At 47.3% G+C, this 17,040-nt stretch overlaps 1 protein-coding gene across 4 annotated transcripts in view; it reads left to right on the plus strand.

Moving 5' to 3' along the window:
- LOC145537836 (arylsulfatase H) overlaps nt 1-17,040 on the plus strand; it is a 55,283-nt gene that overhangs the window by 29,404 nt on the left and 8,839 nt on the right. The window contains exons 2-11 of one of the 4 annotated variants that reach the window (XR_014076447.1): nt 560-598; nt 3,113-3,262; nt 3,948-4,069; nt 5,121-5,246; nt 6,720-7,143; nt 7,757-7,893; nt 9,819-9,953; nt 11,220-11,382; nt 13,148-13,269; nt 15,497-16,427. Coding sequence is in view for 3 of the 4 variants with exons in the window: in XM_081568747.1 (XP_081424873.1) it covers nt 576-598; nt 3,113-3,262; nt 3,948-4,069; nt 5,121-5,246; nt 6,720-7,143; nt 7,757-7,893; nt 9,819-9,953; nt 11,220-11,382; nt 13,148-13,281; nt 15,497-15,864 (1,782 nt within the window). In the remaining variant the exon portion in view is untranslated. Of the gene's footprint in view, nt 1-559; nt 599-3,112; nt 3,263-3,947; nt 4,070-5,120; nt 5,247-6,719; nt 7,144-7,756; nt 7,894-9,818; nt 9,954-11,219; nt 11,383-13,147; nt 13,282-15,496; nt 16,988-17,040 lie in introns of those variants that run through there. The other 3 variants (XM_081568747.1, XM_081568746.1, XM_081568748.1) reach the window with 3 other exon arrangements.

Genomic DNA, 17,040 nt, shown 5'->3' on the forward strand with positions numbered 1-17,040 from the left:
ACGACACTAGGAGACAATTAACACAATCCTTAAAAACGCATATCGGACATTTTATCGTAGTCCTTCACCTTGATTGCTCACTGCCCTCAGAATGAAGGGGTTTTGTTATTGGACCTACATAAAGGGTGCAAACCATGCCATCAGAATGACCCACAAATGAAGGGATCGTGCATGACGTTGCCACGTTCTGTCTGCAGCAACATCACTTCTGTGCAACTCAGTATAAAGAATTCACTGGTTGTTTTTGTCCCGTCACCAAGTCGTATGAGACTCTCTGGGACCCCAAGGACTGCAGCACGCCAGGCTTCCCTGTCCATCACCAAGTCCCAGAGTTTGCTCAAACTCATGTCCATTGAGTCGGTGATGCCATCCAACCATCTCATCCTCTGTCGTCCCCTTCTCCTCCCGCCTTCAGTCTTTCCCAAAAGACCCAGGGTCTTTTCAGTGGGTCACTGTAAAAAAACAAAACAGGCTCCTTCCCACTTTGGACCATAACCACCTAGTTATAAGAAAAATCACTGCTTTACAGAAGTTTATCGCTTATTTGTTTCTTTTCTAGGTAACAGTAAGAAGCCATGAAACAGCCGTTCTATGGCTGGTAAGTAGGAAAACTTATAAACCTTCATTATTCTCTGTCTCCAGAGAGAAGCCTGCTTTGTCCAAGTCTTCCTCAATCCTGTGGATGTTTCGTCTGTTTATATGTGATCAGAGCAATGGGGAGAGTGGTGGGTACTCTAGGGGTTGGTGGAGTCAAACACAAGGGTTTTCTAAGGGGCTTCCCTGGTGGCTCAGTTGGTAAAATATCCACCTGCCAGTGCAAGAGATGCGGGCTTGATCCCTGGAGAAGGAAATGGCAACCCACTCCAGTATGAAAGTGAAGTCACTCAGTCGTGTCCGACTCTCTGCGACCCCCGGACTGTAGCCTACCAGGCTCCTCTGTCCACGGGATTCTCCAGGCAAGAATACTGGAGTGGGTTGCCATTTCCTTTTCCAAGGGATCTTCCCGACCCAGGGATCAAACCTGGGTCTCCTGCATTGCAGGCAGATGCTTTACTGTCTGAGCCACCAGGAAAGCTCCAGTATTCTTGCCTGAGAAATTCCATGGACAGAGGAGGAGCCTGGTGGGCTACAGTCTATGGCGGTCGCAAAGAGTTGGATGCGACTGAGCAACTAAACCACCACAACCTCCACGCTAACTTAAAAATGACAGCGTGTTTGGGAATTCACGGAATGAAAGGCAAGACCTTTTAGAGATGGAAACAACACAACAGCAAACGTCGTGGACCACTCTAAGGATTTTTAAGGAGAGTCATCTGTGATCCAGGGTGTTCCAAGGTTGCACTAGTGGTAAAGAACCCGCCTGCCAATGTAGGAGATATAAGAGACACAGGTTCGATCCCTGGGTTGGGAAGATCCGCTGAAGGAGGGCATGGCAACCCACTCCAGTGTTCTTGCCTGGAGAATCCCACAGACAGAGGACCCTGGCGGGCTACAGTCCACGGGGTCGCAAAGAGTTGGCCACAACTGAGCAAGTGAACACATGGATGATTCCGCAGTACAAAATCTAGTACCATGTATAGATAGGTTAAATTTCATTTTTCAAAGGTTAAAAGAATTCCTAGTATTTATTATTATTACTATTTTTGGCAGTTGAGTTCCCCCAACTGATTTGTTTTGCAGACATATTTTCCTGATGAAGAAAAAGGAAGAATTACTTTCTGTGCACACATGTAGTTCACCCACCCGGAAAAACCAGTTTTTCATCATTGCTTCCCGGGCCCAGAGCCAAGAAGTTAGCAGAGTCTTTGCTTTCCCATATGTGTAGCTGAGAGCAAAATTATGAAGTTATAAAGTGTATTAAAAGATACAGTTGAGCATTAAAGAAAATCAAGCCTGATTAGCTGGCTATTAACCTCTGATTTTCCATTTTGTTTATACTAAGAAATTAAATTGTTAGGCCTTTTTTTAAACCTCTGTTCTTATTTCAAGGGCCTCCTGTCACTAACACAGTTGAAAAATTATGAGGAATTTAATGTCGCAATGCATTTAAAATTAATTTGTAAACTATAAGACCTTACAGCTTCCCAGGTGGCACTAGTGGTAAAGAATCTGCCTGCCAATGCAGAAGACGCGTGAGATGCGGGTTTGATCCATGGGTTGGGAAGATCCCCTGGAGGAGGGCATGGCAGCCCACTCCAGTATTCTTGCCTGGAGAATCCCATGGACAGAGGAGCCTGGAGGGCTACAGCCCATGGGGTCGCAAACAGTCAGACATAACTGAGTGCACACACACACACAGATCTGATTAACATAAATCATGACCTAAAATATTTTTGTGTGGTTTCTGAGTAAGCCAGCTCCAGGGACACTGTGCAAATACCATTATTTCCTGTTTATTTAGTTTAGGGCTTGCAGGATCTCAGTTCCCCAACCAGGGATTGGACCCAGGCCATAGCAGTGAAAGCTTGGAATCTTAACCAGTAAGTCACCAGGGAGCTCCCTATGAGTTCCTATTTTGCATGGGTGCTCAGTTGTGTCTGACTCTTTGCGACCCCATGGACTGTAGCCCTGCCATGCTCCTCTGTCCATGGGATTCTCCAGGCAAGAACACTGGAGTGGGTTGCCATTCCCTTCTCTGGGGGACATTTCTGATGCAGGGATTGAACCCGGGTCTTCTGCATTGCAGGCAGATTCTTTACTATCTGAGCCACCAGGGAAGCCAGTAGGAACACTGGAGTGGGCTGCCATTTCCTCCTCCAGGGGGATCTTACCGACCCAGGGATCGAACCCACATCTGCAGCGTCTCCTACTTTGCAGGTGGATTCTCTACCGCTGAGCCACTGGGGAAGTCTCACTTCCTGTTTTAAGTTGCCTACAAAGCAAAATTGAACTGATGGTTTCTGGGTGGTTGGGTTTTTTTTTTTTTGATTTATTTATTTTAATTGGAGGCTAATTACTTTACAATATTGTGGTGGTTTTTGCCACACACTGACATGAATCAGCTGTGGGTGTACCTGTGTGCCCCATCCTGAACCCCCCTCCCACCTCCCTCCCCATTAGTTGCTTCTGTCTGAGGTTCTTTTTTCCTTTTTTCTTTTTTCGCCCCTTCCAGGTGCTGCTGGATGTCAGCATCCCTGTACTGCTTGTTTGGGAGCCTTCAGGGAATGTTCGTGACCAGGAACTCGAGACCCAACATTGTCCTCCTCATGGCGGACGACCTTGGGGTGGGAGATTTATGCTGCTACGGTAATAACTCAGTGAGGTAAAGAAACCGTCAGATAAGTCAATAAATAAAAGGAACAGAAAAGGAAAAGAAAGAAAGAAAGAAGGTGCCTGTGGATGGTAGTACCCCACCAACCACGTCTCTTGTCTTGGAGGAGAATGACCTTCAGGGAGCAGGTTTCCATCAGAACAGCAGAAGCTGCAAAACATCAGGAGAGTGTTTGGCTTCATTCGCAGCTTAGTGTGGGGGTTTCCCAGGCGGTGCTAGCGGTAAAGAACCCACCTGCCAATGCAGGAGACGTGGGTTCCACCCCTAGGTTGGGAAGATCCCCTTGGAGGAGGGCGTGGCAACCCACTCCAGTATTCTTGCCTGGAGAATCCCACGGACAGAGAGCCTGGCGGGCCACAGTCCACGTGGTCGCCAAGAGTCCGACACGACTGAGCGGCTAGCACACTTTCACTTTTCATCTGATTATATCTGACGATGCGCTGTTAGACTGTCATCATTTTCCCTGAAGATGCGTTGCTTGGCTCTCTGGTTTCCATCTGTATCTAACCAGGGATGGAGTAGATAGGTGGATTGATGTGTAAAAAAAGCACGTCTTTCAGGTGGATTGGAAAGAGAGTCATCGTGACTTCCCAAACAGGATGCCTTATGAACCTTGCTCACTTTGGAGGGGGAGGGATCCAGAAACTCACCTGCCCACTTCTCCGTCTGTCCGCAGCACGCCGAATATCGACCGGCTGGCCAGCGAGGGTGTGAGGCTTACCCACCACCTGGCGGCCGCCTCCATGTGCACGCCAAGCAGGGCCGCCTTCCTGACCGGCCGCTACCCCGTCAGATCAGGTGGGACACGGGAAAGGGACAGCTGCAGGTCTTTTTTAAAAAAAATGGTCTTTATTTGTTTAGCGTTTGGTTGCATCAGGTCTTGGTGGCAGCAAGCAGGATCTTGCATCTTCCCTGTGGTAGGCGGGGTCTTTTCATCGCGATGTGTGAACTGTTACTTCTGTCCTGTGGGTTCCAGTTGCCTGACCAGGGGTCGAACCTGTGACCTGCCCCCCCCTGCATGGGGGAAATATGGGAGTCTTAGCCACTGGACCTCCAGGGAGGTCTGCTCCAACTCTTCATCCAGAGTCTCCAAAGGTCACTTGGAAATGTTAAAAGTCTAAATTCACATAGGAGTTGTGTTGCTATGGCTGGACATCTGAAAGAAGTGTGTGTCTTGCCCCTGGGCCACCAAGCCTGCTTACATAGTGACAGAGTGACATGGATTGATCCTCTGGTGGGCAACTCCCAGGCTACCCTGAACACGCCCTTTTCCAGAAACTCGTAGTAAGAGCCCAGGAGGCTCCGTGTCTCTTAAAGCTAGCGGAGATTTTTTTTTTTTTAAGAAAAGTGGGTTTTCATAGTTTTCAGGAAAGTAGATGTGTCCAATGTCTGGGGACGAGATTGGAACATCAGAAGGACCAGTTGAGAAGAAAGTCTGGTGGAGAAAATGGAAAGGAAATGCTGGATTCCCTTTGATGAGCTCCTACTCTTCCCTACCTCACATTCCTCCCCTGCCTGCCCCGTCACAATGTCAATATGTAGACTTAAGCCAGTTGGGGGTCATCATCCCAAAATAAATATATTTTTTTTTTTTGCATCGTTAGTTTGGAATTGGGGAGCTTCCCCAGTATCTCAGTGGATAAAGAATCTGCCCAGCAATGCAGGAGACACGGGAGATGCGAGTTCGATCCCTGGGTGGGGAAGGTCCCCCGAGGAGGGCATGGCCACCCACTCCCAGGAGTCTTGCCTGGAGAATCTGCATGGACAGGGGAGCCTGGTGGGCTGCAGTCCGTGGGGTCGCCACGATGAGACCGCGGTCCTCACCTGCTGTCTGCTTCTGTGAACGTAGGAATGGCGTCCTCCTCCAACCTGAATCGTGATGTGGTCTGGCTCGGAGGGTCGGGCGGGCTGCCGCCCAACGAGACGACTTTCGCCAAGCTTCTGCAGCATCGAGGTTACCGCACGGGACTCATAGGTATGGCCTTGACCGTGAAAACGTGCTCGTTCGGGTTCCCTTTCCTTGTGGTCATCCTTCCCAGGGAGGCTGGCTGGGGTACACGGTAGTTGGCGCCTCTTTGAGATGATACACAGTTGGGGGGAAAGGAATTTAAGACACAATTTTGCCGGCCTTCAGTATTGAGAACCAAGTGTGCTGAGGATCTCTAGAAGGCAAAGTAAGTATGCTGATGTTCATTACTCCTGAAATGGAACACTTTGTAGAAAAGGTGCTACTCCTGTGATAGCAGGGGTAGCAATGTTTAAGGCTGTCCCCTTGAACTTGAGAACTGAAGGCTAGAGTGGTGATCAAATTCAGGCAATACTTGGTCTGTGGACTTAGGTCGCCTGACATTCTACACCCTCACGGGGTGGGGGGGCGGGGTGTGTGTGGTGAGTGAGACAGGAAGTTTATACCGAAGATTTCTGGTCCGATGAGTGATTCCTCTTGAGACGCTGTGAGCAAAGAATTAGGAGAGAGTCTGCTTGCTTGGTATATGTGTGTGTGTGTGTTAGTTGCTCAGTCGTTTCCAACCCTTTTGCCATCCCATGGACTGTAGCCCACCAGGCTCCTCTGTCCACGAGATTCTCCAGGCAAGAACACTGGAGTGGGTTGCCATTTCCTTTTACATGGGATCTTCCCCACCCAAGGATCAAACCCGGGTGTCCTGCACTGCAGGCAGATTCTTTACCATCTGAGCCCCCAGCGAAGCCTGCTTGCTTGGTATAGCCACTGCTTTTAGGATTCTCAAGGTGAATTGTAAGAGTATTAAGTCATCAGAGAAGTTCTCAAAAAAAAAAAAAAGGAATGACTTTGCATCCCTCCATAAACAACCAAGAGGTAGTTTATTCCTGTGAAATTCCTGCTAGCCTCCCGTGAATGGAGTTTTCTAGGGTAGCTTTCAGGAATGCTCTAGGGCACCTCCAAATCTGCCGTCAAATTCACCTCTGCTGTAACTAAGTAATGAATGAGAGTTCGGGCTGGATGTCGGCTGATTAATAAATCTAGATGATGAATCTTCTCCCTGGTAGTAAAAGCTTCCCTGGTGGCTCCAGAGTAAACAACTCACCTGCCAATGCAGGAGACTCGGGTTCAATCCCTCGGTTCGGGAAGATCCCCTGGAGGAGGCAACGGCAACCCACTCCAGGATTCTTGCCTGGAGAGTCCCCATGGACAGAGGAGCCTGGGGGGCTGCAGTCCACGGGGTCGCAACGAGTCGGACACAAGAAGATGCTACGTCGGCCATAACTTCCTTTTTTTTAATTAAATTATTTATTTTAGTTGGATTTTTTAATTTAATTACAACATTGCGGTGGTTTTTGCCATACATTGAGATGAATCCGCCCTGGGCGTCCACGTGTCCGCAGGAACTTTCTGCGGAAGGCGACGCACCTCCTAGAAAGCAACGGATGCTGTTGTTGCCATGGCAACGTCTCTGTCTCCCCCTCCCAGGAAAGTGGCACCAAGGTCTGAGCTGTGCGTCCCGCGACGACCACTGCTACCACCCGCTCAACCACGGCTTCGACTACTTCTACGGGATGCCCTTCGAGCTCCTGAGCGACTGTCAGGCGTTCCACGCGCCCGAGCTGCACCGCTGGGTGAGGGTCCGGCTCTGGGTGTCCACGGCGGTGCTGGGCCTCATCCCCCTGCTCCTGCTCATCCCCACCCGCGCCCGCTGGTTCCTGGTCCCCTGGCCGGTGATCCTGGCCTTCGCCCTGCTGGCCCTCCTGTTCTTCGTGTGCTGGTTCTCCAGTTACGGCTTCACCCGACGCTGGAACTGTGTGCTCATGCGCAACCATGACATCCTTCAGCAGCCGGTCCGACTGGAGAGGCTCACCTCGCTCATGCTCAAGGAGGCGCTGGCTTTCATCGACAGGTAGCCCGTCTCTTTCTGGCTCGATGCCCCCCCCATCGGAGGGGCATCGTGATTTTTTTTTTTTTTCAGAGAAGTTGGGTACCACTGGTGATAGGCGCTGTGTGTGTGTGATATTGAACTCTGAACACTGAACTCTCTCCTTAAATAAGAGTGTTAACTTTCTTTTTTTGAAAAAATAGATGCATTAAAAAAAAATTGTATTGATTTATTTGGGGCTGTGCTGAGTTTTCGTTGTTCATGCGGGTGGGCTTCCCAGGTGGCATTAGTGGTGAAAAACCTTCCTGCCAAGGTAGGAGACCCGAGTTCGATCCCTGGGTAGGGAAGACCCCTGAAGGAGGGCATGGCAACCCACTCCAGTGTTCTTGCCTGGAGAATCCCACGGACAGACAAGCCTGGTGGGCTACAGTCCATGCGGTCGCAAAGAGTCGTTCATGACCAAGAGACTATTGCTTCTTTATACCACTAGACCACCAGGGAAGCCCAAGTGTTAAATGTCCTGCAAAATTTGAACACTGAAAAGGGAAAGAAATATGTTTAGCTCCCTTAAAAAAAAAACAAACTGTAATTAGTCTATTTTAATCAATACGGTTTCTTATTCGTATACCCCCTTTAGGTATAAACGTGGACCATTCCTGCTCTTCATCTCCTTTCTGCATGTCCACACGCCTCTGATCACCAAGGAGAAATTCGTCGGACACAGTAAATTCGGCTTGTATGGGGACAACGTAGAAGAGATGGATTGGATGGTGGGTAGGTGATCACTCTCTGGTTTTGAAGCATCTTATTTACAGACTAGAGGAAAGCGAGTCTCCATGAACGGCATCAAGTAAGGTACAGCCCCCTGAATGTTTTGGGAAGTGGATGCATATTTGTTGTGCTGAATTAAATGAAAACGTGGCTCTAGGTGCAGTGAAATTTTCCAAGGAAACAGCCACGATTTATGAAACACAGGTTCTCCGGTCTTTTAAAGAGAACCACTTTCCCGAAAAACTCATTCGGGGGACTAATAACATTGTGCTGTAGAGCTGACTCATTGGAAGAGACCCCGATGCTGAGAATAAATACGTAATGTCTATGTTTATGTATTATATGCTATATTGTCTCATATCTCCTGCTTGCGCTCTATCATGTCTGACTCTGAGACCCCGTGGACTGTAGCCCTGCCAGGTTCCTCGGTCCATGGAATTCTCCAGGCAAGAATACTGGGTCAGGAAGATCCCCTGGAGAAGGAAATGGCTACCCACTCCAGTGTTCATGCCTGGAGAATTCCATATTACAAGTCATTATAATAATTGATTTAGTGCATTATGAAATATAAAGTGTCATACTTATTATATAATAAAGTTATATATGCTGTATTATTATATATTAATATAGAGTATATATTTACATATAAACATTAAATTTTTATATATTACAGCCTTCATTATATATTACTTATCATTGGTGATTTAACATACTATAACATATAGACCTTTTATACTATTATAGGGCTTCCCTCATAGCTCAGTTGGTAAAGAATCTGCCTGCAATGCAGCAGACTGAGTTGGGAAGATCTCCTGGAGAAGGAAATGGCAATCCACTCCAGTATTCTTGCCTGGAAAATCCCATGGGCAGAGGGGCCTGGTGGGCTACACTCCATGGGGTCTCAAAGAGTCAGACATGACTTAGTGACTAAACCACCACCACTATACTTATTATATAATAATATATTACATATCATCTTCTTATATATTTGTATTAAATATATGTTTTGCATAAATCCATTATATGTTTCATATGATATCATAAATATATATTACATAATTATAAATATATAAAAAATCATCATATGCTGTATCATATATATGGTCTATTACAAATATATATATATCGTATATATGGTATATGTGGTATATTACATATATATGGTATATATGGCATATTATGTATAATGGTATATTACACGTGTATGGTATATATGGTATATCATGTATAATGGTATATTACGTATATATGGTATATTACGAATAGTATCTATTACAGATTTACTGTATTACACATAGTATATATATCCTATGTGTATATGCTGCCAACGCTGCTAAGTCACTTCAGTCGTGTCCAACTCTGTGCGATCCCATAGACGGCAGCCCACCAGGCTCCTCCGTCCCTGGGATTCTCCAGGCAAGAACACTGGAGTAAGTTGCCATTTCCTTCTCCAATGCATGAAAGTGAAAAGTGAAGGTGAAGTCGCTCAGTGGTGTCCGACCCTTCGCGACCCCATGGACTGCAGCCTACCAGGCCTCTCCATCCATGGGGTTTTCCAGGCAAGAACACTGGAGTGGGTTGCCATTTCCTTCTCCAATGCATGCATGCATGCTAAGTCGCCTCAGTCGTGTCCGACTCTGTGTGACCCTATGGACAGCAGCCCACCAGGCTCCTCTGTCCACAGGATTGTCTAGGCAAGAGTACTGGAGTGGGTTGCCATTTCCTTCTCCATGTATATATGAGTGTCTACAATGGTGATTTAGTGCATACTATACAACAGAAAGTCGGATAACATTTACAGCGCTACACGTAACCATGTTGCATGGTTACAATAAACCTTATAGCGTTACATGTGCAATACTAGACACGCCCCGGAAGACTCTCGGTCCACACTGAAACGCCACAGCTTCCGTCTCCTCCTCCACCAGGAAAGGTCCTGGAGGCCCTGGACCGGGAGCGCCTGGCCAACCACACACTGGTCTACTTCACCTCGGACAACGGGGGCCGCCTGGAGGCGCAGGACCGCAGCGGGAAGCTGGGCGGCTGGAACGGGCGCTACAAAGGTGATGCGCGCGGGTGGGCGTGGTCCCCGCGCGATGCCAGGGCGGGCCCCGTCTGGCTTTGCACCTGCGCGCTCAGTCGCTTCCGCCGTCTCTGACCCTTGAGTCTCAGCATCTCGTCAACGCCCAGTCCCCACCCTCCGAAATCTCTTCGCTTCTAAGAGATTTAATCTAGGGAGCATTCCTCTCTTTGAGACCCCATGAACCGTAGCCCACCAAGGCTCCTCTGTCCATGGGATTCTCCAGGCAAGAACACTGGAGTGGGTTGCAGTGCCCTCCTCCAGGGGATCTTCCCGGCCAAGGGATCCAACCCCGGTCTCCTGCATTGGCAGGTGGATTCTTTACCCACTGAGCCACCTGGGAAGCCCTCACCTGGCTTTGCTTTGTGTTAACTCATTTGCAAAGATTGTTGAGGGAGTTTTGTGTGCATTATACTCGCTTAGGAAGCTAGATGGAAAAAAACTTCATGTCTGGGGACATTCCCAATAGTCTACACAAAAAATTTCATGAGTCATGAAAGCTTCATGAGAGAAAGGGCGCAGGACCTCAGTGACTGTCTCAAAGACAGCCTTATTCCTAGCCTTCTTATGACGTCAGCACGACTGACCTCATAATATACCTATTAGGACGGTGCTTCTTTTTTAATGATCATTACTGGGTTTGTCGCTTCGACGCTAGGAGTCTGCAGCTGCAATTTTCATGTCTTGAAAGCAAGAACTTGGCCTCAGCATTCTTTGTATCTCTCTGCGAATATATTTTACTGGTTTGTAGTTGTTGTTCAGTGGCTACGTCATATCCAAATCTTTGTGAGAAGGGAATGGCAACCCACTGCAGTATTCTTGCCTGGAGAATTTCATGGACAGAGGAGCCTGGCGGGCTACTGTCCATGGGGTTGCAAAATACAGAAATGCTCCATAGATTAAATCTCTTAGAAGCAAAGAGATTTCGGAGCCTGGAGACTGGACGTTGAAGAGATGCTGAGATTCAGAACTGAACTGGGTTTGGGAACAGAGCCCAAGTGTTTTCTGAATGCTGAGTTTCAAGCCAGCTTTTTCACTCTCCTCTTTCACTTTCATCAAGAGGCTCCTTAGTTCCTCTTCACTTTCTGCCATAAGGGTGGTGTCATCTGCATATCTGAGGTTATTGATATCTTCTCCCGGCGATCTTGATTCCAGCTTGTCACTGGTGTGGCCAGTGACGATTTTCACATACACAGAGAATGAGTCCGTGGGGTTGAATTCCCCTTCAGTTTTTCATCTTTGCTTTCAGGAGGCAGAGGCATGGGCGGATGGGAAGGAGGCATCCGGGTGCCTGGAATTTTCCGGTGGCCAGCAGTCCTGGAGGCGGGGAAGGTCATCGACGAACCTACAAGCCTCATGGACATTTTCCCGACACTATCTTATATTGGAGGAGGCATTCCGCCACCGGGCAGGTACGAGAGCATGCTTGCTCCTTGTCGAAGCAGCTATTTTTGGCCGCCAGGCTCCTCTGTCCATGGGGATTCTCCAGACAAGAACACTGGAGTGGGTTGCCATTTCCTCCTCCAGGGGGATCTTCCCCACCCAGGGATTGAACTCAGATCTCCCGCCTTGCAGGGAGATTCTTTACCATCTGAGTCACCAGGGAAGCACATATTTGGCACCTGTGCAGATATATTAGAAAACTGTATTTGTGTGAAGCATGTTACTCAACCCTCAGTATTCTGCTATGAAGACCAGACGACTTCTTTCTCTCCACAGTTCATGGTAGAATTGCTCGTGCATTTTCCTCTTAGAACACGTTCTTACTTTGTCTCTCATATTATACTTATTAAGGCTCATCTCTGGTGGCCCTCACGGGTGGAATCTGAGCCTCGTTCATTTGTATATCCCTTGTAGCATCTAGACACTTAGTCACTTCAGCTGTGTCACTTCACTCTCTGCAACCCCATGGACTGTAGCCCACCAGGCTCCTCTGTCCGTGGGATTCTGCAGGCAAGAGTACTGGAGTGGGTTTCCATGCCCTCCTCCAGGGGATCTTCCCAACCCAGGGACTGAACCCAGGTCTCCTGCACTGCAGGCAGATTCTTTACCATCTGAGCTACCAGGGAAGCCCCGCAGCATCTAGACCATTAAGTAAATATTTGCTAAGTGAATTCCCAAATAAAAGTAAGTATGTGTCAACCTATATGTGATGAATGTTGCTGCATTTCTCTATGGGTTTTAAAAGTTAATAATTGAAGTAGAAGTGTCTACCCAATGGGCATGAATCTGAGCAAACTCTAGGAGATAGTGGAGAACAGAGGAGCCTGGCGGGATGCAGTCCATGGGGTCGCAAAGAGGGAGACATGACTGAGTGACCTAACGACAGCAGTGGTTCGGCGGTGGGGCTGTGTGTTCATTCAAAGCGGGGTTTCTCTTGAATCAAATGAGGGTTGTTGTTCAGTCACTCAGTCGTGCCCAACTCTTTGTGACCCCATGGGCTGTAGCACACCAGGCTTCTGTGTCCTTCACCATCTCCTGGAGCTTGCTCAAACTCACGTCCATCGAGTCGGTGATGCCATCCAACCATCTCATCCTCTGTCACCCCCTTCTGTTCCCGCCTTCTGTCTTTCCCCGCATCAGGGTCTTTTCCAATGAGTCGGCTCTTTGCATCAGCTGGCCAAAATACTGGAGCTTCAGTTTCTGCATCAGTCCTTCCAATGAACATCCAGGACTGATTTCCTTTAGGATGGACTGGTTGGATCTCCTTGCTGTCCAGGGGACTCTCAAGAGTCTCCTCCAACACCACCGTTCAAAAGCATCAATTCTTGGGCGCTCAGCCATCTTTATGGTCCAACTCTCAAATCCATATGTGGCTACTGGAAAAACCGTAGCTTTGACCATGAGTGTAAAGAGCTCAATTGTCTAATCCATGCGACTCGCAAGTGGTGTCTGACAAGCCCCTCCCATTGTCTTAGAAAATGTGTAATGTGTACTTCTTCGTCTTTATTAATTGTGAAATAAGTGAAAACGAGTGCTGAGTTTTCAGTGGGTTTTTCCTTGTCCTTGTCCGCTCCTCCCCCTCCCGCCTCCCCTTCCTACCCCTGGTCTTCCGCCTTTCGCTTCTTTTTCTTGTTCTTCCCCTTGCTTCGCTCTTGCACCTCCTCGTCAGTCCTAAAACGTGAGACTCGACCACGCCTCCCTCACCGCTCTCCGCGTTTCCCCTTCTCTCCCCAGAGTGATTGACGGCCGGAACCTCATGCCGCTCTTGGAAGGCAGGGTCTCCCGCTCGGACCACGAGTTCCTCTTCCACTACTGCGGGGTCTCCCTGCACACGGCCAGGTGGTATCAGAAGGACTGTGAGTATGAGGGTGACCGACACGTGGGGACGCAGCAAGGATACCTCCCTCTCTCTTTTGTCTCCTGGGGGAGGGCACACTCTGTGCAGTGAATAGCCCCTGTCACGATTGTTCCGCATCCTGCAGGAAGTGACCTAAAAACAGCTGTTCGTTATGGTAGAAGTCACAGTAGGATTTTAGAGGAATGTCTGTGCATGCGTGTCCCTAAGCTCTTGTGCATAATTATGACAAAGGGAAGAAGAAGGACAGGCAGAGACAGAGAGAATATGAGTTTCCGTAACAGAGGACACTGAGATAATTAGCGACAAAAGCTAATGTCCTCGGTCTAACCCAGACATCAGTCACGAACTGCCACCTTCCGAGTCATTGCCTGAGTTCCACGTTTACTCTGGTAAATTCATGCAAACAAATATAAATGGACAAACGGCATCGATTTCCTCACATCTGTAAAAAAGAGCTCTTTCGGAGACATTCCAGATTTTTGACCGGATTTGGCGATTTGCTGAAAAGACATCGATGTTCGCACGTATGAGCCATCCTTCATGGTGTGATCTGTTGTTTGTATCACTGTGGATGAGTCTTCCATGTAAAATAAAAACAAAGAAAAATCTCTTCCTTTTAGATTATGTATCAGTTAGAGTTAGTTCAGTGGTAAGGAACAAGAGAAAACACCCTCTTGCCCCTGAGGAATAAAAGCCTCCCAAATTTAACCAGCGAGGGTTAAACAAATAGAATTTGATTCATTTTTTCTTAATAAGGATTCTAGAAATCGGGAGCAGAGGGCTGATACAGTGTTCAAGGCCGCTATCACAGACCTGTGGTGGTTTTTTCTGTTCCCATTAAACCACTTCTGTCATGTCAGCTTCCATTCTCATGCTTCTGACCCCATGGCTGCAAAATAGCTGCTGTTCCTCCAGGCATCACATTTACGCTTCACCCAGGAAGTAGAGAGAATAGCAAAAGAGGTGAAGGATTCAGCCAGGGGATTTAGTCTAATTTAATTAGAAAAGCATAGCTTTTCCACAAGAGCCTAGCAGAGGACTTCCGTAGAAGTCTGGTTGATCAGAGATTGGGGTGTGGTTATGTTTTCTGTTTGAAACTGACCTCTGGAAATGGAATTGCTAAGCAGTGATATGAAAGACAGAAAGAGAGAGAGAAAGAAAGAAGAGAAAATAGGGAGTGAGGCAAGAGGAAGTGAGAGAGGGAGAGGAGATAGATGACAAATCGGTAGATATGTAGATGTATCATAGAATGCACCCCACTCCAGTACTCTTTTGTCTGGACAATCCCATGGACGGAGGAGCCTGGTGGGCTGCAGTCCACGGGGTCGCTAAGAGTCAGATACGACTGAGCGACTTCACTTTCACTTTTCACTTTCGTGCATTGGAGAAGGAAATGGCACCCACTCCAGTGTTCTTGCCTGGAGAATCCCAGGGACGGCGGAGCCTGGTGGGCTGCCGTCTATGGGGTCGCACAGAGTCGGACACGACTGAAGCGACTTAGCAGCAGCATGATAGAATAGAGAGTTGGATACACAGATGATAGAAAAGAAGAAAAAGAAAGAGGAAGGGAAGGCAGAGAAAGAGGAGGGAAGGAGGGAGGGAGGAAAAAAGGAAGGAAGTAAGAGAGAGAGAGAAAGAAAAGGAGAAGGAAAGAAGAAAGAATAAGGAAGGACTAATCTTGCCAAATGACCTTTGCCAATTTAAGATCTGCAAGTGGTATTTAGCCTTAGAAAGTTTTGCATTTGCCCATGCCGAGTCTAACTGAGTTAGTTTGAATTATCATTTCTGTGATGAAAGCAGCTGTTCAGGTCATAACTATTGTCTCCCAAGGCTCTCAGGGTGAGATAAAAAGTCTTCAAGTTGCCCGTGAAATTGTGCATCGTTCTTACAGTCAAAGAAATACCACCCTGCGGTGTAATTGTGTGCAGAAGATTTTCAGTTGCTAGCAAAAGCATTTGCTATAAATATATATATAATTTTATTGGAGTGTAATTGCTTTGTAATTTTATGTTAGTTTCTGCTGTACAACAAGTGAATCAACCGTATGTTTACATATGTCTCCTCCCTCTTAAGCCTTCCTCCTTCCTTAGGTCATCACAGAGCCCCGAGGTGAGCTCCCTGTGCTATATATATATAGCAGCTTCCCACTAGCTATTGATTTTTAATGAAAAAAAAAACGTAAAATGATAACAAAGACAGCATCCCAGTGGGGCTCTGTCTTCCAGGTGCAACCGTGTGGAAGGTGCATTATGTGACGCCCAAGTTCTCCCCGGAGGGAGCGGGTGCCTGCTACGGGAGTGGAGTCTGCCCGTGTTCGGGCGATGTCACCTACCACGACCCTCCTCTGCTCTTCGACATCTCGAGAGACCCTTCTGAGTCGAGACCTCTCAACCCTGACAATGAAGCCTTGTTTGACTCTGTGGTTAAGAAGATCGAAGCGGCCATAAGACAGCACCGTGGGACCCTCACGCCAGTCCCTCAGCAGCTCTCCATGTTCAACACCCTTTGGAAACCGTGGCTGCAGCCCTGCTGTGGGACCTTCCCCTTCTGTGGCTGCGACAGGGCAGATGACATTGTGTCTGCAGTGTGGTGAACAGAGAGGGGCTGCTTGTTACCAACCAGCAACACGCTGTTACCACAAAGCTCTCAGCTGGCTCATTCATTCCACTGGGGATCAAACACAATGCCCTCTGTCATTTTTTCTTTAAAATCCTCAGATTTTAGATCTTTCCTCAAGTCATATCCAGGAGCATGGTGAAACAGAAGCAGATCCGTATACCCGTGAAACTATGGAGCGTTCATTTTACCTTTTGTTTTTTTGTATGATTGTGTCCTTGTTCAAGGAAGAAGACAGGCCGAGAGGAACTTCTGCAGAGCCACAAGCATCTAGATGATACCTTTCACAAAAAATGATTAGAAGCAGCCCTTTTGATGTCACTGTTTTTACTTTCACAGTGTTGTTAGAAATGTCTACATACAGATCCTAAACCCAGAGACACTGCTTTTATATCCGAGCTTAGTTTGGCAAGTTTCTTGTTCTTGTTTTGCATAAGGAGACTATGAAAATTCTCAAAAGAGGAAGAGAAGACACACAGCTATAGGAAAGCTATGAGTGTGGATATGTGTTTTTAAAACACTTCACAAAACTTAGAGGAGGCAAGTATTCTCAGCTCTGTTTCCACATGAGGAAAGTGATTTTTGTCATATTTAAGTAATTGCATGAGATTATATAAATGTTATGGGAAAAGAGTATTTAAGTTACATTTCTTTTCAAAACACACTGGGTATATGATAGCATCAGATAGCAAAGTCTTGTCTGTTTTCCTTGGTTTTTCTTCATCCTATTGGAAGAATAGGTAAATCTTTGGCTTTTAGGGCATTGTTGCTGTTCAGTCACTCAATCATGTCTGACTCTTGGTGATCCCCGTGGACTAAAGCACACCAGGCTTCCCTGTCCCTCACCATCTCCCAGAACTTGCTCTAACTTGTGTCCAAAGAGTCTGTGATGCTATCTAACCATCTCATCTTCAACAGCCTCCTTCTCCTCCTGCCCTCAATATATCCCAGCATCAGGGTTTTTTCCAGTGAGTTGACTCTTCCCATCAGGTGGCCAAAGTATTGGAGCTTGAGCTAGCATCAGTCCTTCCAATGAATATTCACAGCTGATTTCCTTTAATGATGCATCATATAATAAATACAGATATTTACAGATAAAACTGTTTTACCAGTGTTTCTAAACATATTCATTGCAATAAACTGAGTGTAATGT

Source organism: Giraffa tippelskirchi, chromosome Y (assembly GCF_054371585.1).
Source record: "Giraffa tippelskirchi isolate mGirTip1 chromosome Y, T2T-mGirTip1v1.2.pri, whole genome shotgun sequence".
Classification (NCBI taxonomy): Eukaryota; Metazoa; Chordata; class Mammalia; order Artiodactyla; family Giraffidae; genus Giraffa; species Giraffa tippelskirchi.